The following is a 27,850-nucleotide window of genomic DNA, read 5'->3' as shown; positions in this document are numbered from 1 at the left end:
TAGGATTTTGGACGTTTTCACAGAATCCTTACTCTGCCGATCAGGTATCACTAGAGTATTCCTATTACTGCCAGGTGCTAGAGTAGAGCCGATACTCATTCTGGGTCCAACTAGCATGTACCGTTTGTCTCCAGATCTGTACTGAATGCTGTGACACAGAGTCCCGTCGTAATTCATATCTTGTAAATACTTGGACGAATAGTCAGTAGATTTAGAGCACTGCATTACAATCAACACGATGATACTGATGATAAAAAGCACTGACACAGAGCCCAATGTGATGATCAAATAAAATGTCACGTTGTTTTCCTCCTCGTCTTTTACTGCGTTTGTAACATCAGAAGCTGCAAAAGCCTCTTTGGGCTCCACAACTTTGACAATCACAGTCGCTGTTGCTGACAGAGAAACGTTCCCATTGTCTTTCACCAGTATGACCAGTTTATGCTGGGCCTCGTCTGTTTCTGTGAATGAGCGAAGGGTTCTTATCTGTCCTGTATAGCGATCCAAACTAAAGAGACTGTGATCACTAACTTCCTGCAGTGAAAATAATAACCAGCCGTTGTATCCAATATCTGCATCATAGGCTCTGACTTTAGTCACCAAATGACCTGCGTTCACATTGCGAGGAATCTCCTCCACACCCTCAGCAGAACCGTTAGCGCTGACTGGATATAAGATCACTGGAACATTGTCGTTTTGATCCAAAATAAAAACTTTCACTGTCACATTGTTACTAAGAGGGGGGCTTCCAGAGTCTGAGGCAACAACTTGAAATTGGAAAGTTTTTAAAGTCTCAAAGTCAAAGCTTTTCAGTGCATAAATAACCCCTGTTTCCGAATTAATGTTTAAAAAAGATGTGACGTCACCTTGATTTAGGTTATATATTATTGCCGCGTTCTCGTTTAAATCTTTGTCAAGGGCACCGACAGAGAATATAGAAGCGAAAGGGACGTTGTTTTCATGTAAATATAGTTCAAAAACATTATGGCTAAACTCTGGGAAATTATCATTTACATCAGAGACTTGTATATTTAATCTTTTAGACGCAGAAAGAGGTGGCTGTCCTAAATCAGTGGCTGTTACAGTGATTTCGTACCTTGACGTTTCTTCTCTATCTAAACGCCCCTTTGTCACTAAAGAATACATGTTCTCTTTAAATGATGATTTCAATTCAAATGGAAAATTTTCGGGCAATGTGCAAATTACTCTGCCATTGACACCAGAGTCCTTATCAGAAACACTGATTAAAGCTACAGCTGTTCCAGGACTTGCATTTTCAGATACGACACTGGAAAGTGACGTTATCTCAATTTCAGGACAGTTATCATTAACATCAATAACCTTAATGCTGAGTTCTGCTTCAGCTATTAGCGGAGGCTGGCCTTTATCCGATGCCTGGATATCTAATTTAAATACATCCGTTTCCTCAAAGTCGATTGTCCCTGTAACCTCTAACTCACCAGTGACTTTGTTAAGCATAAAGAGATCATGAACTTTTCCATCCACATTATCGCCTAAAGAGTATTCAATTTCGCCGTTCAATGCATCGTCTAAATCGGTTGCGTTAATTGTAATTACGACAGTGCCCAAAAGCGCATTTTCCAGGAGTGTTGCGGAATATGAGTCTCGACTAAATGTAGGCCGATTATCATTTGTATCTAGGACAATAACGGTGATGTTGAGAGTCCCTGACTTCGGTGGATTTCCTCCGTCTGTAGCTGTCAGCGTGAGTCTATGTTTGCTTTGCCTCTCTCTGTCCAGTGCTTTCTTTAAAACTAAAAACGGTATTTTAGATTCGTGCCTTTCTCTAACGTCAATATCAAATAATGCATTCTGACTTAATTTATAATATCGAACAGCATTCGTTCCCAGATCCGGGTCTCGGGCTGTCTGCACTTGAAAACGCGTACCCAAAGGCGTATGCTCAGCGATTTCAAATTGCTGCTCAGATCTCGAAAAAAGAGGCAGGTTGTCATTTACATCGGTTATTTCCACTTCTATGTAATGCACCTCTAATGGGTTTTCAACAACGCTTTTCAAACTTATCGAACAAATAGTGTTTCCATCACAAAGCTGCTCTCGGTCGATTCTCTTATTGACATACAATTCGCCATTGTTCTGATTTACCTGGAAAAGAGCGTCATCAGATCCTGAAACTATACGGAACCGTCGGTGCCCCAAATGACTGATATCAAGGTTCAAATCCTTTGCAATATTTCCAACAACAGATCCTTCTTTAACTTCCTCTGGAACATTGTATTTTATTTGCGCAGTGACCATATTTCCGAATCCTAACAGCACACAGAGAGTAATCCGCCAACACAGCCTCCTCTTCCATTGTCCTCCGACCTCCATTGCAAAAAACGACATTTAAATTATACGTTAAAAAATATTCTTGCCATGTATCACGAGCTTTTCCTTATTTCTGACAGCAGGTACATTATGGAGTAATGGTTTTGAAAAGGAGGTGCGATACAGTTAACAATCAGGCTGCTTCGAATGCACGGTACATTGTTCACTGTGTCCGCACAAACAGCAGTTCTCATTGTAGCTGGCAGGGGAGAGTCTGCAACTGAACACTATAGAGTAACACTGACACCATGTGGAGAGGATTCGTTCAAGCAAAAAATCTTGAGATCAGCGAGACGACATAAACGTTAATAAAAACATTTTAAACATTTTAAAAATATGTTTTCTCAGCGGTTCCTGCAATGCTGTCAAAGCAGAGAGTCACTGACTGAATTGTACATATGACTTTATTCCTTTATAACATACCGTCAATAAGAAACAATCACCAAATAGTGTAAAACTGTACTGAATAACTGTTATGCAACTGTTATATAAATCAAACAGTTTAGTAAGAATTATTCAGACAATCTTATCTCTCGAATAGAATCCATTCTCAAAAAATGAACTATTTCAGCACTTCAGCAGTGGACAGCACCTTTACAACTTAATAAAAGACCAAATTTAAACTCAAAGCACCAAATAACAAATATTACCACAGCGCAATCATAACCATATAAACCAATTCAAGCATTTTTGGTTGATCAATATTTATTGATAGAAATAGTCGTACTGAAAATTTAAATAATCTAAAAAACAACAACACGATAATTAAGTTCAATCTTACCTCTCCAGAATCTCTCCTCCTGCGGTCTGGTATCACTAGAGTATTCCTATTACTGCCAGGTGCTATAGTAGAGCCGACACTCATCCTGGGTCCAACTAGCATGTACCGTTTGTCTCCAGATCTGTACTGAATGCTGTGACACAGAGTCCCGTCATAATTCATATCTTGTAAATACTTGGACGAATAGTCAGTAGATTTAGAGCACTGCATTACAATCATCACGATGATACTGATGATAAAAAGCACTGACACAGAGCCCAATGTGATGATCAAATAAAATGTCACGTTGTTTTCCTCCTCGTCTTTTACTGCGTTTTTAACATCAGAAGCTGCAAAAGCCTCTTTGGGCTCCACAACTTTGACAATCACAGTCGCTGTTGCTGACAGAGAAACGTTCCCATTGTCTTTCACCAGTATGACCAGTTTATGTTGGGCCTCGTCTGTTTCTGTGAATGAGCGAAGGGTTCTTATCTGTCCTGTATAGCGATCCAAACTAAAGAGACTGTGATCACTAACTTCCTGCAGTGAAAATAATAACCAGCCGTTGTATCCAATATCTGCGTCATAGGCTCTGACTTTAGTCACCAAATGACCTGCGTTCACATTGCGAGGAATCTCCTCCACACTCTCAGCAGAACCGTTAGCGCTGACTGGATATAAGATCACTGGAGCATTGTCGTTCTGATCTAAAATAAACACGTTCACTGTCACGTTACTGTTCAGAGACGGAGATCCAGAGTCTGTAGCGAGCACATAAAATTTGAACGTTTTGGTAGTTTCAAAATCAAAGCTTTTAAGCGCATAAATTGCCCCGGTCTCTGAATTAATATTTAGGAAAGACGTTATGTCACTTTGTGTCCCATTACCTTTAATAATCTGATATGAAATTATTGCGTTTTCATTTAAATCTTTGTCTAAAGCATTCAGCGTAAGAATAGGCGCGCCTGCAGCGTTGTTTTCATCTATATTAATTTCGATGGGATTTTGTGCAAATTCAGGTGGGTTATCATTAACGTCTGATACATGTAAGTTTAAAGTTTTAAAAGAAGACAGTGGAGGTTGGCCCAGGTCGCTCGCTGTTATTGTAATCTCATAATGCGATATGATTTCACGGTCCAGGTTCCCTTTAGTCACCAATGAGTACATGTTTTCCTGAACCGATGGTTTTAATTCAAACGGAATATTTTCCGAGAGAGAGCATACAACTTTACCATTAACACCAGTATCTTTGTCAGTAACACTAATTAATGAGATTACAGTACCGGGTTTGGAGTTTTCACTTACAACATTAGATAGGGACATCACCTCAATGCTCGGCTTATTATCATTTATGTCAATAATCTTTATAATGACTCTACAGTCGGTGGTCAAAGGGGGCTGTCCGTTATCTGAAGCCTGTATATCCAGCTTGTAAACGCTGCTTTTTTCGAAGTCTACCTCTCCTATTACACGTATTTCCCCAGTCAAGCTATCCAGGCTAAATACATTAAACATGTTTTGCTTGTTTTCCCCTCCAATGACGTAAGACACTTCACCATTTGGACCGTAATCAGAATCACTTGCCATAATTTTCATGACTGATGTTCCAATTTGAACGTTTTCACGTAGAGTTGAAGAATAAACGTCTTGACTAAAAACAGGGCGGTTGTCATTTATGTCAAGAACGAGAACTGTGATGTTTAATACACCTGATCTCTGCGGATTGCCTCCATCTATTGCCGTTAAAGTTAAATTGTGTTCTGCCTTGCGCTCACGGTCAATAGGTTTTTGCAAAACCAAAAAAGGTAGTTTATCTTCTCCCCTGTCCCTTATTTCTAGATCAAAATGTTCGTTTTGACTTAATTTATATAAGTGTACAGAATTAGCTCCTATATCAGGGTCGTGCGCGGCTTGCAGCTGAAAACGAGTTCCTTGAAGAGCGGTTTCGGCTATTTCTAGTCGCTTTTCTTTTTCGGTAAATGTAGGAGAATGGTCATTTACATCAGTTATCTCAACGCCAACATAATGGATCTCAAGTGGATTTTCCACCACGATTTTTAGGTTAATTAAACACAGGCTATTACTATCACAAAGCTTTTCTCTGTCAATTTTTTTATTAACATACAAGACGCCATTGTTCTGATTTACCACGAAAAATGCTTCATCTGATCCAGACACGATGCGGAATCGTCTGTCCAATAAAGTACTAACATCAAGTCCCAAATCCTTAGCAATGTTTCCAACAACAGATCCCTCTTTCACTTCTTCTGGAACAGAGTATCTTATTTGGGCTGAAACTCGGTGTTCAATTCTCAGCAGCAAAGAAAAACAGACAGCTATCCACCAGTACTTCCATCCGCGCCTTTGTCCTCCAGCCTCCATTGCGAACGAAGTGCTTTCGAAATCCAACAATAAACTCAGCAACCTGGTCAGTTTATACACAAATACTAATAAAATACATAAGGCAACAGAAGTCGATTGTCAAATAACAACAGCCGCGGTCCTGCAGTTCGGTGAATCGTCTTCAAACTAAAATCATACTCCCTTTTGTGGAGAACAAATTGCCCTATGCATCAGAATATGGGGGCAGGGTAAACAGACGCTTTCCCTGTATGACACTGACACCACGAGGTTTCTTTTGAACGTCACAAATTTGCAAAACATCTTTACCACAAGACCAAAATATAAGCCTTACGTACACGTATCTTTTTCATTTAATATCTTAAAACATTACAACCTCTATACAATTTTCTCTGCGTAATTTTTAAACGAATAACTATAATTTTAAACTATTTCAAATATTTTAAACCTCCATAACTAATAAAATACACTGCGATAACGCTGCTACTTCAAATGAGCAAGTATTTCAGAACTATTCAGGTGGACAGCGCCACGCCGATACAAAAAATCTATATTAAAAAGTCTGAACAAACTATAATCATAACCACCAAATAGAACAGAACATATGTTGCTCAAAAGAAAACTGAATGCACACAAACTGCTGTTTGGTTACGCAATGAACAACTGTTTAGATGTCGCATATGTATAATTCCAGAGGCGAATAAAATACATACACACAGAGGAAAAATTGTTAAACTTAAAAAGTTGTGCTTACCTCTACAGAATCTCCCCTCCTGCAATCTGGTATCACTAGAGTATTTCCATTACTGCCTGGGACTATAGTAGATCCGACACTCATTCTGGGTCCAACTAGCATGTATCGTTTGTCTCCAGATCTGTACTGAATGCTGTGACACAGAGTCCCGTCGTAATTCGTATCTTGTAAATATTTGGAAGAATAGTCTGTAGATTTAGAGCACTGCATTACAATCAACACGATGATACTGGTGATAAAAAGCACTGACACAGAGCCCAATGTGATGATCAAATAAAATGTCACGTTGTTTTCCTCCTCTTCTTTTACTGCGTTTTTAACATCAGAAGCTGCAAAAGCCTCTTTGGTCTCCACAACTTTGACAATCACAGTCGCTGTTGCTGATAGAGAAACGTTCCCATTGTCTTTCACCAGTATGACCAGTTTATGCTGGGCCTCGTCTGTTTCTGTGAATGAGCGAAGGGTTCTTATCTGTCCTGTATAGCGATCCAAACTAAAGAGACTGTGATCACTAACTTCCTGCAGTGAAAATAATAACCAGCCGTTGTATCCAATATCTGCGTCATAGGCTCTGACTTTAGTCACCAAATGACCTGCGTTCACATTGCGTGGAATCTCCTCCACACCCTCAGCAGAACCGTTTGCTCTGACTGGATATAAGATCACTGGAGCATTGTCGTTCTGATCCAAAATAAACACGTTTACTGTCACGTTACTGTTCAGAGACGGAGTTCCAGAGTCTGTAGCGAGCACGTGAAACTGGAAGGTTTTTAAAGTTTCAAAGTCAAAACTTTTAAGAGCATATATTTGCCCATTGTCTGAATTGACATTTAGGAAAGAAGTCATGTAACTTTTTGCCCCTTCTTTTCTAATAATCTGATAAGTTATCGCAGCATTTTCGTTTAAGTCTTTGTCAAATGCGCTTACAGATAATATAGATGCACCTGGGGGGTTATTTTCTATTATATATAGTTCTAACGGATTTTGAGTAAATTCTGGCACGTTATCGTTCACGTCTGATATATGCACCTTCAGTGTTTTTATTGAGGACAAAGGAGGCTGACCGAGATCTGTGGCTGTTATCGTGAAATCATAATGAGACACGAGCTCTCTATCTAACTTTGCATTCGTCACAAGAGAGTACATGTTTTCTTTAAAGGACAGCTTCAATTCAAAAGGCACGTTATCAGATATTTTACAAACAACTTTGCCATTAACGTCCGAGTCTTTATCAGTAATGCTAATAAGCGAAATGACCGTCCCTGGCTTAGAATCTTCAGGAACTATGTCAGACAAAGAGGTAACGTCTACCTCAGGACTGTTATCATTTTCGTCAATTATTTTAATGACAATTCTACACGTGCTTGTCTTTGGTGGTTGGCCTTTATCTGATGCCATAACTCCAAATCTATAAACATCATTTTTCTCAAAATCCAAATTGCCCTTCACCCTGATTACTCCACCAATGTCCAGTTCAAATGTCTCGTAAACCAATTTTTCGATATTTTTTACAAATGAATAAACTATTTCGCCATTCTGACCTTCATCTAAATCCGTAGCATTTACTTTAATGACAAGAGTATCGACTGGGGCGTTTTCTTCCAAAGCTACAGAATAAAGCTCTTGACTGAATTTTGGCCTGTTGTCATTGTCATCTAGCACTGTGACATTAATGATGATACTGCCTGATCGCGGTGGATTTCCACCGTCTACAGCAGTCACTATGAGACTGTGATTGACCTGACGCTCTCTATCAAGTAATTTACGTAATTTTAAGATGGGGACTTTTTTCTCATCCCCATTTTCGCGAAGCTCAAGTTCAAAATACTCGGTATGGCTCAGTTTATAAAATCGAACCGAATTGATGCCATAATCAGGGTCTTGCGCCTCCTGCAACTGAAAGTCCTCACCAGGTAGGGTCGATTCTGCTATTTCTAACACCAATTCTTTATCAGAAAAAAAAGGCGCATGGTCATTTACGTCGGTTACATCAACTTCGACATAATGTACTTCAAGTGGATTTTCAACAACAGTTTTTAAACTTATCAAACAAGCGACATGTCCGTCACACAGCTCCTCTCTGTCGATATGGCTATCCACATAAAGCACACCATTGTTCTGATTTACCTTAAAAAGAGCGTAATTTGATCCAGAAACGATACGGAATCGTCTGTCGATCAATGTACTGACATCAAGACCCAAATCCTTAGCAATATTTCCCACAATAGATCCCTTTTTTATCTCCTCTGGAATCGTGTATCTTATCTGAGCAGAAACCTGAAGTCCGAGGCACATCAGCAGAGATAAATAAAAAGCAATCCACCAGTACTCCCATGCGCGCCTTTGTCCTCCAGCATCCATTATTAAAACCTTTTATTGATGAACAAGTATACAATTAAACTCTAGACAGAATTGGAGAACATCCTTAGTTAGAATCCGCGACGACAAATCCCTTATCTTTAAACGTGCTTGTTATCGTACACAGATTCTGAACCGTCTGTGCTCTTTATTCTGGGTTTATACTAGCCTGACGCAAACGGGGAGGGCCGCAATCAAAACAGTTTCCTTGTGTAATACTGACACCACGAGGTCTACTACAGCGTAATGTGAAAACTTAAAAACATTCGTTACTTCTTCTGTAGAAAATATGGTAACGCTTTAGATTACGGCCCGCAATGTACCGCATAATTAAAGAGGATTTACAGCATAAGTAATTGTAACAAGAATGTACCTCTACAGTACATATCTGTAGATAAAGGGGAACAATATGCAAAGTTTGGGGAGTAAAGGGGTAAGAGGAAGAAAAATTATTTATGAGGGAACTGCATGCCATATAAACATCCAAATCAAACCGCTCTTGAACAACTTGATTATAGTCTCAAAAGACACATTTTACACATTAAAACTCATCAAAATAACTCATAATTGAAAGAAATTATTTGTGACCAACAATCCTAAAATCAATCAAATAAAAAAAGTCAAAAGTCAAATTTACAGTTGACAGACAGTCTGCGTGCTTCATTCGTGCTGTTTTGTTTGCGCAAAAACTGAACACATCATTTCAGTTTTAAATACAGAATAAACATTTTTTTGAATTTCTTGACTTCTTTATTCCCCAAACTTTGCGTATTGTTCCTCTTTACCTACAGATATGTACTGTAGATGTACATTATTGATACGATTAGTTATGCTGTAAATTCTGTTTAATTATGCGGTACATTGCGGGCCGTAATCTAAAGTGTTACCGAAAATATATATACAGGAAGTGTTTAATTGATCTAGGAAATATTGCATTATTTTGTTAACGTTAACATTCGTTAATATAATATGTTTTGTGCCACGAGGAAGCAAAACTATAAAATATCGCTAATAAATAATGTATTTCCATTCTAAAAGATCCGCAAGAGCACATTTCAGCACCACTGACCTGGACAGTTCCACTGAAATGAATGACAACACTGAACAAGACTCTTTACCTCGTGGGTGTTTTTCTAAAATATTTTAGAAAAAAAAACTAATTAGGGGAGGTGAATATAATACAGTAAAAACGAATTTACTGTGATCAACAAGCAATCTTACCTCAACTCAAAAAATTCTAGTAGTTTCCTCCAAATATTTATTTTGGCACGAATGTCAATTATCATGGCAATACTAGTCTGTTCCTTAAAATTTTAACTAGGCCAAGTGAAAAAGTAGATACCACAACAAGATGTTTAGTTGGTAAGGTCTGACAGTTTTATCAGTGAAAGCATTACATATAGCCCCACACATAAATAAGATTGACATACAATAATCGATCATAGATCATTTATATCAGGACCAGTGATGGGTTGCTGTAACTTGCCATAACTAAAAGCTGAAATCAACTTATTTTGTTGAGGTAATGTAAAAACATGACGCAACATAACGTATTGATCACACCATTAAGTACTGTTCTAAATTAAAACCATAAAATCCAAAACGTTCATATTGCATTTATAGTATTATTATATTGACATTTATTCGGAGGACTTCACAGTATAGGCATATATGCATGATTATAATTACCATTGACATGGCAGCTAGCATATAAATATAAATAACCAGCTTTATCTCATACTACAATATACAAATCTTGAAAGTGGCCTTAGAAGTCATCAACAACGTCATCGCTAACCTGGAAGTGAAGATAAAATCCAATGCGAGTCTTCTTAAAAAGTTACAAATGTAAAGAATAATTTACTAAAGCAGGCTAGTTTAGCGACAAAAGCACTAAAAAACTAAAGGCCTATGAATTAGCAACAACACACGTTAAAATATAAAAAACCTGGAAGCAGAAATGAAACGGGGTCGTATAACTGTATAACATTTTACATTAGGCTTGTTCTAGATGGCCAAATTCTAAGCAGAATCGATCAGCGGTGATCGGCGCAAGATGCATGCCGGTTAGAAATGTGTCCCAGTTAAATCCGTCTAGCTCTGATGTCATGCTGACGTGTGCCAAAAAACTATCGCGGCGGCCTGGCCAAAATCCGCAAAAGCACGATGGGAAACGACTTGCTGACGACACAGATTAAATGCTCATTGGGCGAGAATGTCAGCTGATATATTTTGTTTTATGTGATCCATTGATAAGTCCATTAACCGAAGTAGATTGTATTTTTTGTGATTTATATGTGGAAAAAACACACCTAGTCCTATGTGAAATATATTGTCCTCCACCTTCATGTAAAAGCAGTGGCAATTAAATTTCATCAATTTCATCTGCGATAAAAAGCGCTTTTTTATTAAAGTATATAACAAAAACATTACAAAACAAGATGGTACACAGTTTAAATTCAAAAACATCAATTTTAAGAGCTATGGGCTAAGACAAGAAAAAATAATACAAGATAAAACAAACCAAACAACAAAGAAGAGAAAAAAGAAATAAATACATATGAATAAATACAAAACAGGAAATATAATTTATATTATCGAATAAGTCTATCAAAATTCCAGCTTTTTATTATCTTCTTTTGACAGCGTTTTTGAATATTGTCCCAAATAATTCTTAAATTCTATAATCAGGGTGATTTAAAAAAATACATTTGGGAATAAAATTCTTAGCTAACAAAAACAAGTTATTAATAAAAGAAAACCTTTGACCTCCAAAGTGCAATACACTTTGTCCAGGAATGAAAGAAAAATATGCTCTGAAAGAAAATATGCTATGTGTTTTCTGGAAATTAATTACAGAATTTACACAATATATGAACTCTCCAGAAGGATAAATATCACATCCAATTTTTAAATTAATTTCTTTGATTTTTGGGATAAACTGGAGGAGGTTCTAATATGTTTAAGCATTCGTTTGTCAAAGAAAATAACTTAATTCTTTCTTACAGACTTTCTGGCTGAGAGTTTGTCTAATAAAAGATCATTTCTCACTCTTAAACTCTATTCTATTGCGTTTATTTACGTTTCCAGTCGACCGACTGCGCGAGTTTTTTTATATTTAACTGAACAAAAGATTTAGCAAAAAAATGATTTATTCACTTTCACTATTTATGATCTAGGCTATCTATCTATATATATGATTTTTTAAATCTGACATATCTAACTTGCACTTTTGTCTAAATCTTTTCTTGCCTTTTTATAAACAAAAGCAGAACAAAATGTGTGTGTGCTCACATGCTCATTTTTATTTTGTACTTTGACAGGATACGTTGAATCAACACATTAAAAGACGTTTTGCTGGTCTTTCATTGTCTGTGAAACTCCTCTTCATCATGTTTCAAACAAACGGGGCAGTGATAGTCATTGAACATTTTCTGGTGTCTGATAATATGGTGAGCAGTGACACCTTGTGGTTTAGTTACACAGATCACGTGATGAACTAGGCCCCACCCGCCCCTCTTGGTCTCAGTTCCCCCTCCCACCACACCCTCCTTTGTGTGAGGATTCCCAGATTTTCTCTGGTCCGTGAGATCTGAATCCTGAAAGGAACATAAAGTACACCAGGGGGCAGAGTGAAGTATCCCGAAGCTCGTCTATCAAGCAGATTTTGTTAAAATAAAAAAAGATTCAGCTTTTACTAAACAATATATAGCCTATGTAAGGCATATATGTAAATCACTAAATGTTTAATAAATATTTAGCATTGTTATCCTCACCAGCATTGCTCATGTTATATTGTTTTTAATAAACGCAGTTATCTTGACATAAATGTCTGCATTGCAAATTACTAAAGACAGTGGAACACAAAGACTCACATAGATTCATAGGCTATATTTCAGCTGTCCGGATGCGGTGAGTTTTTTTGTCTCTGCATCAGATTACAGGCTGCATCACGCACCCCCTACCCGCCTGCAGCCCGTTGCCATAGCAACAGACCTTCAGCGAGGTGGGTCTCTGTCTCTAGAGGGAAGAGGACACAATTCTGGCAAATATACCAGTGGCAAAACATCTCAGGAACAGCAGTTTAATCATTCATCCCAATGTTGGGTGTTTTTTTGTGTAATTTTTATAAATCATGATTTTTCTTCAACACACCCCCACCATTTGTCTTTCATTCGGTCGCCAAAGGCGACAGGCTCCGGTTGCCTAGAAACCGGCAGTTAGCCCGGTTTCACGTGGCTGAGCCTAATGTCATCAGTGTTTCAGAAAAGCAGAGCTGTTGTGATGTTGACAATGTTGTGGTTTATGAGAGATTGCTTAAGTTCTGTAATGGGTAAGCATTAACGTGTGAGGACCTGCATGGTAAAATGCTGACGGTGTTTAGCTGAAAAGCTGTGTGTGTGCTGCAGCAGTTTAGAAGGGTGCTGCAGTCTCTGCTGTAAGAACGAGTAAGAGAGATCTGGGTCAAGAAGCAAAAAAAGATAATAATTCTTCCTGTTCTGATAAACATCATTTTCACAGAAGCGGGCAGTAATCCAGTCAGGACAGTATATAATGCTTTATTATTTTCCATATTGTACAGAAGACATGTTCATGAATTACTCTCCGATTAATGTGGTTGAATATTGTTTAAGTGTAAAAGATAATAATAAATGACACTGAATAACCATAACATGAATCTGATTGTATTTGGTTCACATCATATGCAGAGATGACCTCATCATTATCCCTCACCCACCCAAACAGAATCACCCACAGACACAGCTGAAGATCATGCAAAGTAGTGTTTTTGTCTCAGATATGATCCTTCTATACCCATAAAAAGCAAGAATATATTGAACAAACAATTGTTTTGGTGTTTACTCCACTGTGCTCAATCAACAGACTGACTGTTGCTCACATGTAAAAGCAAAAACATATTACATCTCATCACATGGAGATTGAGAAATCACACACTTGAGGTTTTATTCCATTGTTAATAATGCAGCACAAATATCAGCAGGTAATGATGAGCACAGAGGGTTTGGCGAGTTTCACCCAGGCAGATCAGATGTGTTCAGCTGTGGAAAAGCATTTTATCTGCTTAAGAGTACAATATTAGACAGAGAATTTAAATGAATTATGTGCATTGTAATAATGGAAAAGATGAAAGCGGCCTTCTCAGAACTCACAACTAAAGAAATGAAAACCGCTTCATTGGACAACGGGGAATAAAAACACGTGACAGGTCTACAGCAATGACAATTTGCTCTATGAACTATCACTATATTTAGTCCATTTTGATATTAGAAAATTAGGCTTTTGGGTAAATGAATCCTAGCAGTGACAGTGACCTACTTTTAACAGTGAGCAGTTGGCCCGCCCTCACGCTCTCTCACATGCAGTAACAAAAAAAACACTCCAGCAGCAATCCATCTCTCTCTCCCTGACTGGTGTTTCACAACACTGTGCGTCAACATTAGCCAATGCTCTTACAGCTGTTATATTCTAAGGTCACACGCTATATTCAACATCTGAAATTTAAAGATGTCTAATTTAAGTAAACCAACAATTGTCATCTGGTTAAAGATTCGTATTTGTGAATTGTCTCTCATGGCAAACAAACAGGCCGGTCTCTGCGTTGACTCCATGAGAAGTCCACCTTATGATTTGCTGATCTGTGCTGCCCGAGGAAGCCTTCAAACCCTCAGAAAGCTGTGATGATTATGAATATTATTTTCCATAAATGACATTTTAGAAAGGCAGTAAAATAACAATATCATAATGTTCATTACAAAAGAAGACATTTATATCCATTTATTGCACTACTATAATAGCCAGAAAAAAACTTATTTAAAGCAGCAATTTGAGTTAGAATCAGTACTATTGTTAACACCAGACAAAGAAAATAAAAAACTGTTTCACTGCTAAACGCAATGTACTTTTTTATATTTTTGTATATACTATATCTTTTTTGAATTTAACTATCACATTCCATAATATCAGATGAAAACAATTGAAACTTTAATAAAAACATAAAAACTTTCCCACCCAAAATTTCTTCCTGCTTTAAAAGCAAAATCACCCACCGCCATAAACCTTCCACAAAACAACATTACACGCATCAGAATTAAATCTGACTGGTCAGTCAAAGCTTTCAGATGGATTCACTACAGGACATGTAAATAAAACTTCAGGCCTTTTCAAATAGAGAATAAAGATTAAGTCATTTAGAGAACAGAATTGGCAAACACACCTTGACGGGTTCAGGCTTGAACAGGTTTGGCTTCTTTAATATTTAGTGAAGGCTGAAAAATCACTTTGGCTGTTTGTTAAACTGAACAGCAATTTTCGTCCTTTATGTTATTATCATTCAAAAGAGTGCTTCCTTTTTTTTTTTACAAAAGTCAACGATGAAAAGCACACTGATGAATATACAAAAATGAAATATCCGGTCAGATCTTAGAAAGAAAACACAAGAGTATGGACACAAACCTCTGCACTATGACATTACCAAGCTGCATTCCTGAATGTCAGCTGACAAAACAAAGGAAGGAGTGGGTCACCGAGATTTTACAGCCTCAATTAAACTCAAAATGTGATGACGGAGGCAAATCATATCATAACAGAGCTCTTAACAGTTCTCCATGAAGGGCATCATTCTTTAAATTCAAAAGAAATACTGACACAAGCAGCACCACAGACATTATTACAACACTACAGACAAGAGCAGAGAATTTAAACAGCACCACAACCTGATTGCTCTAATCTATTAAGTATATACTGAATAATACTTGATCCAAGCTAACACACATAAGAACTGCTTTATACATCCGGTACAGGGAAAAATGCTTTTCAAGGGCAAACTCACTTCAAACTGTCATTGTCCACTTTGTGCTTGGGTAATTTCACTTAATGTTCATTTCACTGAACTCCACTTCCAATTCTCTCTAAGTGTCAATCAATTTAAGAATAATCTGAAGTTGAGCAGTATCATGCGAACACAAGCATTCTGATTTTACAGAAAATATTCTTTGATTAAGAAAGGAGCTGTTCTGTTTGTATTTGTGGGATATATACTGTATATATATGTGTGTGTTGTAAAAGCAAAAAAGTCCACTTTTAGGGTTTGGGTTAGTAGTAATTATTGATGTCCCCTATTTAACCCATGTGTGTGTATGCTTACAGGCCCAATCCAAGTCCAATTCTGGCCGATCAGGTATCGATGGTTTCTTTGTATCCACAGGCAAAAAAGTGTTATTCCTCCAGCCATGAGCTTCTTGGGGAAAGGAATTGAAAGCGAGGGCAATACTGCCAAACTCTCCAAACACTGGGATAAAGATGCAAGTCGTCGAGGGTCATTTTCATCTCGGTTGGATGGTGCAGGTGGGCAGACGGGAAGGCTGATATGGGTCCTCAGGTCGAACTGCTACTGGTGGTTGTGGATGCCTGTCAACGAGAAAAAAAACAGGACAATTAGAGGCAGGACTTATGACATTCTTCTCTTTGTGACCAGCCTGAATATGAACACGTCTCATGCAACCTGTCACTCAGATAAAAGGCTTCAGGCAAGACAGAAGGTGGGACCTTGGTTTGATTGACAGGTGGCGGGGGGTGGGTTGATCAATGAGAACCATGCTCAGATATTGGGTGGGGTTGATGGAGTGATGAAAGGGCAACGAGTGGGTGGCTGTTGTATTTTGTTTCCCATCACTTCAAATCATTCGTGAGAGGGGAGTTGAACAGAACGTGAACTGGAAACCCACCAGTCAATTTACCAACCATTCAAACACACAAGCTCCAACACGTAGACATACCGTCCAACAAACAGGCCGAGGACGAGAGATAAACATTCAGTACACATCCATCATCAGAACCCACATCATACAGTAGAGCCATATTTGCTAAAATCGTTTCAAATGTTTGTTGAAATAAGACGCAAATTTACTGGCCCTGAAGTTGTTTTAAACCAGACTTTTTGATTGAGAAATGTCAGGCAAAATGTCCGAAAGTCTCTCATTTAGATAATGAAAATGAATGTCAACAAATGCTGTCGATTATATATTCCCAGCAACAAACCCCAAATCTTTTGCACTGAAAATGTCCTCCCCATCACATACCGTAAAACTAACCGGCACTGGAAATAGGCAAAAGCAAAAGATTGTGAAGGGTTTGGATTGACATTTTTTGAAGTTAACAGCATCAGTTAACATTGACTTTAACTCTATGCAAAGAAAAATACAACAATATATGAATGATCTTTATGTGTTTCACAGACTTAAGAAGGTCATACAGTTTTTAAACAACATGAAGGCTGTGAATGATGACAAAATTTTGAGAACTGATTCACTTATTCATCTGGTCAGATTAATATGAGCAACATTCAAACCCTCAGCTGCTGTCAATCAAACCACAGACATTGTTATTGTCTTGTTTCTGCTGGTCACAGGTGTCTATGACGGTTTGTGAGGCTGCAGACCATAAGCAATTAAAGTGGAAAGAAACATTTGTTTGAGAGATCTGAGTCTAACTGAAACTGCAAACTTTAATTCGGCCTGTACTGCCATGTTGCTGAATCGTATGCAATTGTATGCCTAAGGGGTTGTAAAAGCCTTTAGGAATAAAATAGATTTGGATTCAGTTGTATAAATTGTGTCCTTGGCTCCTCCTATAACAGTCAAACTTCACTGACAAAAAAACACCAAACACACAGAGAAACACAGAATCACACATATTTCAGTAAAGGTGAAAGGGCGCTTGGATCAGGCGCTCCAGAAATCGAGAGAATGGTGAAGTCAGATCTGCATACCTCCAGCGTGAGAAGGGACCTCGTTCATTTTGAGTACTTTAGAATGGAAACAAAAACAGAAGACATACAGTTTAATGTTTAGGTTATGACATAATCATCGCACAAACTGAACCATGATATTTCACTGAAATGAGGATTTCGCACTGTCAACAAAATAAGATTTAAATCACTGTTTAGTTTTTGCATGTCTCCAGCCGTCATGGGTGAACGAAGATCAACAGTGAATAATCAAGTCACAAATAATATGATAAAATATGCTTCATGGTATCAGATGAAAACAATCGAAACGATAATAAAACATAAAAACTTTCCCACCCAAAATTTCCACCAGTCACCTGCGAAACAAAATATTAATGTCAAAACATGACAAGTGCATATTCATCACAAATCTACTCATACAGATACTACATTATGTGTCTACCTGGGAAGCAGAAAAATAAGAAATAAACCTGAATAGGATAGAGAAACAATTACAAGACTGAACATAGAGACTTTTAGAGAGAGTTTAGAGAGAAGTTGCGTCAACGACTTGTCAACGATCTGTCAACGACTTACCTGTCCTTGGTGCCACACTCTGACCATTGACAAGATGTTATGAACCGCTACTAATCATTAAACAAACAAAAATTGTTACGAACAACCAGATATATAATTCAATAGAATAAAAGTTTCAAATATGAAAAATATCATATCTGGCTAGTAAATTGTTGTCCTCAAGATTGTTTCTCAAAGACTAATTCTACTAAATTCTATATGCCTGTGAAGTGATATCACACTCAATAATATTAACACTGATATGGAACTGAAGGCTGAGACCCGACAGTGAATCTGGACACTTTAGCCACACAAATGCCTGAATGCAGAGAACAAATCATCAAAATAAACTCCCGCACATACATTTGTTTTCGCATTTAAAACTTAAGAAAAAAAACACTTATTTGATGGTCCATTGTCTAATGCAACATTAAATATGATGTTCGGATATAGAGTGGTTTAAGTGTTACAATAAATGTTGGAACAAATGTAAATTGCTTTCTTATATTCATAAATGAATTTGTATCGATATAATATATTTATATTTATATTTCAGGGACAACAGTAGCATTATTACAAAAAAATAGATTTAGCATGAGCTCATACTATTAAAATCCTTGTGAACATCAGAACTAGGTGAAAAAGCAAATCAGTGAAGCAGGTCGACCTGAACCAAGAAAGAGAAAGAGAGAGGGGGACGTGTAACCTGCCTGCACAGATTTACACACCACACACACACATCAGATCTCTCACTGTGACAGCTGCTTCATCCAAATGAAAACTGAGAATAGATGAACAATGTAAAACAGAGCACACATGACGCTGTAGATTCATAAAAATGAAAAAAGAGCACATGTAAACAACAGAATAGGTGTTCACAACAATTGTTAGCTCTGTCTCATTTATATTATAATATGAATAATCTTAAAATAACAGTAGTGAGGTAACTCTGACTATATAGGAAAGTTCAGCTGAACACACACAAAAAAACTGTTGTGTCAGAAGATCCAGAGAGCAGAAAATAACAAATATCCAAACATACTATAAAAGTGACCAATAACAACTGAAGCAAAGTACAGAATTGAATACAAAAAGCCAATACAAAGCTTGGAAGTTGGAAATATAAAAGCCATGAATGTGCACCCAAAGGCCACAATCTGAAGAGAAGTTTTCATGAACAAGAACTTACCATTGCATCAGCAAGTTTAAAACTAAAACCATTTTATTCAAAACTAACACTCTGGTTTGAGTTCTTCGAAGGACAACTTTACCTGGACAACATGCTCGATCCTGAGCCTACCTGTAGAGTAGATGCGGCGGAGTCGCTGGTCTCAGTCAGTCCGGTGCTCCTCGGTATACTGGACACGATGTATCTCGAGCCCTTTGGCACAGGCTGTCTCACCACAAGCTTTCCTTTCCTCGTCTCCGCTAGAAATAAACTGTACCAGTAGGCATCGTTGGACACTAGAGTGGAATCCGCGATGGTAGAGTTCCTCTCACTGATAACACTGTTCCTGCTGGGAGGAGCCGCTTTGCTGGGCTTTGGTTTCTGACACTTGAGAACGATGGTGACCAATATAGTGATGAGTAACAGAAATGATACCGAGCCCAGTCCGATCACCAGATACAGGTTTAAATCTGAGAAGATGTCATATTCCAAAGGCACCTCAGTCATGTCAGCATAGGTTTTAAGGGCGGTCTCCACCGTGGACAGTTTGATGGTCACTGTAGCAGAGAGCGCGGGCTCTCCGTTGTCTTTGGCGATCACCACCAGCCGCTGGTGACGCGAGTCTCTGTAACTGAACATTCTCATGGTCCGAATCTCTCCGTTGTACTGATCCAAGCTGAATAATGTTGCGTCGGTGTTCTGGAGAAACTGGTACGTAATTCGTGAGTTGTGCACTGAATCAGAGTCTATCGCAATGACTTTAGCAATCAGAGTTCCTTTATCGGTGGATCTCGGGATCTTTTCCTCAACCACAGAGCCGTGCGCGCGCCATGGAGACACTATAACGGGCGTGTTGTCGTTCTGATCCATGATAATAATGTGAACAGTCACGTTACTGCTGAGTGGAGGGACACCAGAGTCTCGGGCCTCGATGTGAAAAAGAAACTCCTTCTCTATCTCATAATCAAACGTCTTTAGCGCGTAAAGATTACCGTTCTCTGGGTTAATGGAGAAGAGCATGGACATCGAGGTGTTTACTATTTCCTTCTCTATTATAAAATAAACTAGATACTGGTTTTCATGGAGATCTGGGTCTATAGCAGTTAAAGAGCTCAGTAAAGCTCCAGGAGGGTTATTCTCCATAACAGGTATCGTGTAGAACGTCTGAGGAAACTGAGGAACATTGTCGTTCACGTCCAGTAGCTCTACAGTTATAGTTTCATTATCAGATAACGGCGGGTTGCCCCTGTCAGTCACAGTAATAGTGATGTCATATTCTGGCATTTTTTCACGGTCTAACGGCTTTGAAACTATTAACTCATAATAATTATCAGACGATTCTTTAAGCGCAAAAGGCAAATGATCAGATATATTAATATCTACCTGTCCATTTTCTCCTGAATCTTTATCACTCACACTAACAACTGCAATGACTGTATTTACAGGAATATCCTCTTTTACTGGACTAGACAGTGACTTTATGGAAATTTCAGGATGATTGTCATTCATATCAGCGACTAAAATTTTTACTTTACACTTTCCAGAGAGACTATTGACTGCTTTATCTGTTGCTATAATTTCCATGTCGTAAATCCTGAAATCCTCATAATTTATCATTTCTTTCACTCTGATTTCTCCATTGTCAGGATTCAGACTGAAAGTCTGCTGTGTTTTCTCTGAGGTATAGAGACTATATGAATAAATAATTTCGGAATTTGAGCCCTCGTCTTTATCTGTTGCATTTAATTTGACCACGAGACTTCCAATAGGTGCGTTTTCTGTTAGATTTATAGTATAACTGTCTTTATCGAACTGAGGGGTGTTGTCATTCGTGTCCAGTACGCGCACAATAATGCTAGCTGTGCCAGAGCGCGCAGGGACCCCTCCATCCACAGCAGTGAGTATAAGATTATGTAAAGCTTGTTCTTCGCGATCTAAAGATTTTTTCAGTATTAAGTCGGCAAATTTAGACCCATCTCTCCCTGTTTGTACTTCAATATCAAAATTTGCGCTCTCACTCAAGTAGTAACCTTTAATTGAATTTGAACCAATATCAGGATCGACTGCATTACTCAGAGAAAACCTCTCACCAACAGATGTAGATTCAGAAACGTCCAAATGTATAGTGTCTCTACGAAAATAAGGCGCATTGTCATTAATATCCATTATTTCCAATTCAATGTTAAATATACGAACCGGGTTCTCCAGTATGACTTCCATTTTTAAGTAGCAAACCGTTTTAGATATGCAGAGATATTCTCTGTCAATCCTCTCCAAAATAAACAACTCGCCAGTGTCTTTGTTCACATCCAGATATTTCTTATTCGCAAGGATGTCTAACCTGAGTTTGCGCCTTCCCAGCGTTTGCACATCGATTCCTAAATCGGCAGCCAGATTAGCCACCACAGATCCGACCTCCATTTCCTCCGGAATAGAATAATGGGTGACAGAAGACGCTGTATAAACGACTGCCGAGACCAGAACAAACGTCGCAATGTACTTCATCCTGGGCTGCGCCTCCATTCCTGTGGTGAACCGTGTTGTCGTCACAAGTCCAAAAAACAACAGTGATAAGAAAACGACTACGATTATCACAAGGTTGACAAAGTTTTAGCTGCGTTTAACATATGTATTAGATCGATATTTAATGGTAAAAGAAAACTGTAGCATTTGCGTTCGCGCACGCAGTGTAATGACCGCTGGCAAGCGCCAACAGACATTCGAATACAAAATAAATAAATAAATGAAGGAGAGACCCGTTTTGTTGGTACACAGCGACACGTTGCGCATGTTGTGAAGATTTGACTAACAGGACAAAGATAATATTTCATAAAATGGAACGAATTCTTACCCTCAATTTCGGAATGCGTCATCTGGAAAATAATACTGAGAAAAACATAAAATCATGCATTCTGTTTAAAAGAAATAAATATAATGCAAACGTACATAAATTAATGTGAGTTACCTGTAGAGTAGAAGCAGCAGAATCGCTGGTCTCAGTCAGTCCGGTGCTCCTCGGTATACTGGACACGATGTATCTCGCGCCCTTTGGCACGGGTTGTCTAACCACCAGCTTTCCTTTGCGCGTCTCCGCTAGAAATAAACTGTACCAGTAGGCATCGTTGGACACTAAAGTGGAATCCGCGATGGTAGAGTTCCTCTCACTGATAACACTGTTCCTGCTGGGAGGAGCCGCTTTGCTGGGCTTTGGTTTCTGACACTTGAGAACGATGGTGACCAATATGGTGATGAGTAACAGGAATGATACCGAGCCCAGTCCGATCACCAGATACAGGTTTAAATCTGAGAAGATGTCATATTCCAAAGGCACCTCAGTCATGTCAGCATAGGTTTTAAGGGCGGTCTCCACCGTGGACAGTTTGATGGTCACTGTAGCAGAGAGCGCGGGCTCTCCGTTGTCTTTGGCGATCACCACCAGCCGCTGGTGACGCGAGTCTCTGTAACTGAACATTCTCATGGTCCGAATCTCTCCGTTGTACTGATCCAAGCTGAATAATGTTGCGTCGGTGTTCTGGAGAAACTGGTACGTAATTCGTGAGTTGTGCACTGAATCAGAGTCTATCGCAATGACTTTAGCAATCAGAGTTCCTTTATCGGTGGATCTCGGGATCTTTTCCTCAACCACAGAGCCGTGCGCGCGCCATGGAGACACTATAACGGGCGTGTTGTCGTTCTGATCCATGATAATAATGTGAACAGTCACGTTACTGCTGAGTGGAGGGACACCAGAGTCTCGGGCCTCGATGTGAAAAAGAAACTCCTTCTCTATCTCATAATCAAACGTCTTTAGCGCGTAAAGATTACCGTTCTCTGGGTTAATGGAGAAGAGCATGGACATCGAGGTGTTCATTATTTCCTTCTCTATTATAAAATAAACTAGATACTGGTTTTCATGGAGATCTGGGTCTATAGCTGTTAAAGAGCTCAGTAAAGCTCCAGGTGCGTTATTCTCCATAACAGGTATCGTGTAGAACGTCTGAGGAAACTGAGGAACATTGTCGTTCACGTCCAGTAGCTCTACAGTTATAGTTTCATTATCAGATAACGACGGGTTGCCCCTGTCAGTCACAGTAATAGTGATGTCATATGCTGGCATTTTTTCACGGTCTAACGGCTCTGAAACTATTAACTCATAATAATTATCAGATGATTCTTTAAGCGCAAAAGGCAAATGATCAGATATATTAATATCTACCTGTCCATTTTCTCCTGAATCTTTATCACTCACACTAACAACTGCAATGACTGTATTTACAGGAATATCCTCTTTTACTGGACTAGACAATGACTTGATAGAAATTTCAGGATGATTGTCATTCATATCAGTGACTAAAATCTTTACTTTACACTTTCCAGAGAGACTATTGACTGCTTTATCTGTTGCTATAATTTCCATGTCATAAATCCTGAAATCCTCGTAATTTATCATTTCTTTCACTCTGATTTCTCCATTGTCAGGATTCAGACTAAATGTCTGCTGTGTTTTCTCTGAGGTATAGAGACTATATGAATAAATAATTTCGGAATTTGAGCCCTCGTCTTTATCTGTTGCATTTAATTGTACGACGAGACGTCCAATAGGCGCGTTTTCAGTTAGATTTATAGTATAACTGTCTTTATCAAATTGAGGGGCGTTGTCATTCGTGTCCAGTACGCGCACAATAATGCTAGCTGTGCCAGAGCGCGCGGGGACACCTCCATCCACAGCAGTGAGTATCAGATTATGCAAAGCTTGTTTTTCTCTGTCTAATGACTTTTTCAGTATCAAGTCAGCAAACTTAGATCCGTCTCGTCCTGTCTGAATCTCAATGTTAAAATGGTCACTTTCACTTAGATAATACGTCTTTACGGAGTTTGAACCTGTGTCAGGATCTACGGCGTTAGTCAGAGAAAACCTCTCCCCTACAGCAGTTGCTTCTGATATGTCTAGATGCATCGTGTCTCGTCGAAAACCTGGCGCGTTATCATTTATGTCTATTATTTCCAGTTCAATATTAAACATTCGAATTGGATTCTCTAAAGTAGCGTCGACTTTAAGCAGACAAGTTGTGACTGATTTGATTGGGCATAAATTCTCTCTATCGATTCTCTCCAAAATGTATAACTCTCCGGTGTCTTTGTTAACGTCAAGATATTTTTTATTAGCCACAACATCAAGTCGCATTTTACGTTTACTAAGACTTTTCAAATCCAGCCCCAAATCAGACACCAAATTTGCAACCACAGATCCTTCGTCCATTTCTTCAGGAATAGTATAGTGTGTAACAGCAAATACCGTCTGAAGGAAAGCCCCAGCAAATATGAAGACCGAGACGTACCTTATCCAAAGCAGGTCTTTTTGTGCCATTGTTTTGAATACCTTGCGAATGCTATTCCAATTGCGGTCCAAACTGTTTTTAAATAAAGAAATCTAATACGTTAAAATGAAAAGCACAAATGGACAAACACGCAAAAGGGCCGACAGCACTGGCTGAAAGAAAGGCTGCAATGTTGTGGTCAGATTCGGAAACTGTAATGGCGCCAGGGAACGTGTGACTGATATGTGAATGTACGTTTGCTTGGTGGACAGCGACTCTTTGCGCACAGGACTGTGGAGTGCAGAAACAATGAGTGTAAAAGACAAAGCACTGTATTGAAACACTGCTACGTTCGGAAAAGGCTGAATTAAAAAAATCTAAATATATCAAAAGAATACCAAATAGCTTTATAAAATAATTGTCAGTTATCATTTAAAACACCGAAACAGGTCAAACGAAATACTCCACTTTAAGAAACCTAAAAATCTCGTGAATGACAACAAGAAGAAATCCAATTCATGGATGTAGTCCAATAACTGGAGAACAATATGGCATTTAAACTTGAAGAAAATTAACGAACTATCTTGTAATCTATCGTAGTGTAGGAAGTGAAATTAGTATTGGGACTTTAATTTTGAATTGGTTGAAAAGTGTCGGAGAAGCTCCGCCTGGAGAGATCGAGAGGAGACTACGGGCTGGAGAGAAGCTCCGCCTGGGGTGAGATCGCGGCGGTAATCAGTGCCTGGCCTATTGTTGTTCACGCCAGAAATGTTCAATAAAGTGAGTGTTATGAACATCCAACGTCTAGGCTGTGTCCTTGATTATTGTTCATCGCTGGAGACAGAACGAGTCAAGAACCCACGTTAATAGCGTCGGGTAAGAGTGGTTACACGCACATCACTGAACCCGCACGTTACAGTAGTTTATTCATTAATCAAATCTTATTATGGCGTGCATAAGTTCGTCCAAAGATTCATCTGAAAACATTTTATATGCAAAAGGAAAAATCCATAATCAATATAAAGTTTAATTTTCATTTTATGGCATGTCTTACCTGTAGAGTAGAAGCAGCAGAGTTGCTGGTCTCAGTCAGTCCGGTGCTTCTCGGTATACTGGACACGATGTATCTCGAGCCCTTTGGCACAGGCTGTCTCACCACAAGCTTTCCTTTCCTCGTCTCCGCTAGAAATAAACTGTACCAGTAGGCATCGTTGGAGACCAGAGTGGAATCCGCGATGGTAGAGTTCCTCTCACTGATAACACTGTTCCTGCTGGGAGGAGCCGCTTTGCTGGGCTTTGGTTTCTGACACTTGAGAACGATGGTGACCAATATAGTGATGAGTAACAGAAATGATACCGAGCCCAGTCCGATCACCAGATACAGGTTTAAATCTGAGAAGATGTCATATTCCAAAGGCACCTCAGTCATGTCAGCATAGGTTTTAAGGGCGGTCTCCACCGTGGACAGTTTGATGGTCACTGTAGCAGAGAGCGCGGGCTCTCCGTTGTCTTTGGCGATCACCACCAGCCGCTGGTGACGCGAGTCTCTGTAACTGAACATTCTCATGGTCCGAATCTCTCCGTTGTACTGATCCAAGCTGAATAATGTTGCGTCGGTGTTCTGGAGAAACTGGTACGTAATTCGTGAGTTGTGCACTGAATCAGAGTCTATCGCAATGACTTTAGCTATCAGAGTTCCTTTATCGGTGGATCTCGGGATCTTTTCCTCAACCACAGAGCCGTGCGCGCGCCATGGAGACACTATAACGGGCGTGTTGTCGTTCTGATCCATGATAATAATGTGAACAGTCACGTTACTGCTGAGTGGAGGGACACCAGAGTCTCGGGCCTCGATGTGAAAAAGAAACTCCTTCTCTATCTCATAATCAAACGTCTTTAGCGCGTAAAGATTACCGTTCTCTGGGTTAATGGAGAAGAGCATGGACATCGAGGTGTTTACTATTTCCTTCTCTATTATAAAATAAACTAGATACTGGTTTTCATGGAGATCTGGGTCTATAGCAGTTAAAGAGCTCAGTAAAGCTCCAGGAGGGTTATTCTCCATAACAGGTATCGTGTAGAACGTCTGAGGAAACTGAGGAACATTGTCGTTCACGTCCAGTAGCTCTACAGTTATTGTTTCATTATCAGATAACGGCGGGTTGCCCCTGTCAGTCACAGTAATAGTGATGTCATATTCTGGCATTTTTTCACGGTCTAACGGCTCTGAAATTATTAACTCATAATAATTATCAGACGATTCTTTAAGCGCAAAAGGTAAATTATCCGAAATATGAATATCCACCTGTCCATTTTCTCCTGAATCTTTATCACTCACACTAACAAGTGCAATGACTGTATTTACAGGAATATCCTCTTTTACTGGACTAGACAATGACTTGATAGATATTTCAGGATGATTGTCATTCATATCTGTGATTAAAATCTTTACTTTACACTTTCCAGAGAGACTATTGACTCCTTTATCTGTTGCTATAATTTCCATGTCATAAATCCTAAAATCCTCGTAATTTATCATTTCTTTCACTCTGATTTCTCCATTGTCAGGATTCAGTCTGAATGTCTGCTGTGTTTTCTCTGAGGTATAGAGACTGTACGAATAAATAATTTCTGAATTTGAGCTCTCGTCTTTATCGGTTGCGTTTAATTTGACTACAAGTCTTCCTATAGGCGCGTTTTCTGTTAAATTTATAGTATAACTGTCTTTATCGAATTGAGGGGCGTTGTCGTTCGTGTCCAGTACGCGCACAATAATGCTAGCTGTGCCAGAGCGCGCGGGGACTCCTCCATCCACAGCAGTGAGTAAAAGGTTATGTAATGTTTGTTTTTCTCTGTCTAATGACTTTTTAAGTATCAAGTCAGCAAACTTAGATCCGTCTCGTCCTGTCTGAATCTCAATGATAAAATGATCGCTTTCACTTAGATAATAAGTCTTCACAGAGTTTGAACCTGTGTCCGGATCTACAGCGTTAGTAAGAGAAAACCTCTCCCCTACTGGAGTTACTTCTGATATGTCTAGATACATTGTATCTCGTCGAAAACGTGGCGCGTTATCATTTATGTCGGTTATTTCCAGTTCAATATTGAACATTCGAATAGGATTCTCTAAGGTTGCATCCACTTTAAGCACACATGTTGTGACTGATTTTGATGTGCATAGACTCTCTCTATCGATCCTTTCCAAAATGTACAGCTCGCCCGTGTCTTTGTTAACCTCAAGATATTTTTTATTAGCCACGACATCCAGCCGCATTGTACGTTTGCCAAGACTTTTCAAATCCAGTCCCAAATCAGATACCAAATTTGCAATCACGGATCCTTCGTCCATTTCCTCGGGAATAGTATAGTGCGTAACAGCAAATACTGTATGAAACAAAGCCGCAGCAAAAATGAAGACGAAGACGTACCTTATCCAAAGCAGATCTTTTTGCTCCAT

The 27,850-nt window shown here is 38.9% G+C and overlaps 2 protein-coding genes across 9 annotated transcripts in view; both read right to left on the bottom strand.

Annotated features, from left to right (window-relative positions):
* The window catches only part of LOC130563558 (protocadherin alpha-C2-like), a 156,046-nt gene extending 147,338 nt beyond the window's left edge, over positions 1–8,708 (bottom strand). The window contains exon 1 of the mRNA XM_057349166.1: positions 6,228–8,708. Within this exon, the coding sequence (XP_057205149.1) occupies positions 6,228–8,588 (2,361 nt within the window). The 5' untranslated portion in view covers positions 8,589–8,708. The remainder of the gene's footprint in view (positions 1–6,227) is intronic.
* A 4,420-nt stretch (positions 8,709–13,128) lies between these two features.
* Positions 13,129–27,850, bottom strand: LOC130563917 (protocadherin alpha-C2-like). Of its 8 annotated transcripts, XM_057349724.1 has the most exons (5): positions 22,041–22,141; positions 21,927–21,961; positions 19,208–21,600; positions 17,374–17,409; positions 13,129–16,013 (listed from the first exon to the last, which is right to left on the bottom strand). In XM_057349724.1, the coding sequence occupies exons 2-4, from the start codon at positions 21,946–21,948 to the stop codon at positions 17,398–17,400; spliced, it is 2,427 nt and encodes an 808-aa protein (XP_057205707.1). In that variant the 5' UTR covers positions 21,949–21,961; positions 22,041–22,141; the 3' UTR covers positions 13,129–16,013; positions 17,374–17,397. The 8 variants fall into 8 exon arrangements, with proteins under 8 accessions (XP_057205707.1, XP_057205703.1, XP_057205710.1 ...); XM_057349720.1 differs by lacking the exon at positions 17,374–17,409 and having other exon boundaries at positions 22,041–22,140; XM_057349727.1 differs by lacking the exons at positions 19,208–21,600; positions 21,927–21,961; positions 22,041–22,141 and adding an exon at positions 25,448–27,850.

The sequence above is a fragment of the Triplophysa rosa genome, linkage group LG13, assembly GCF_024868665.1.
Source record: "Triplophysa rosa linkage group LG13, Trosa_1v2, whole genome shotgun sequence".
NCBI lineage: Eukaryota > Metazoa > Chordata > Actinopteri > Cypriniformes > Nemacheilidae > Triplophysa > Triplophysa rosa.
This window is presented reverse-complemented; position numbering and strand designations above follow the sequence as displayed.

Excerpts from the sequence above, each read along its gene's own strand:
- LOC130563917 (XM_057349720.1), bottom strand. The coding sequence starts at position 21,948 with ATGACGCATTCCGAAATTGAGG. Across the intron at positions 21,601-21,926 it reads GACGCATTCCGAAATTGAGG|GAATGGAGGCGCAGCCCAGG; the intron begins GTAAGAATTCGT and ends GGTTCACCACAG. Across the intron at positions 16,014-19,207 it reads CCGCCGCATCTACTCTACAG|GCATCCACAACCACCAGTAG; the intron begins GTAGGCTCAGGA and ends TCTCGTTGACAG.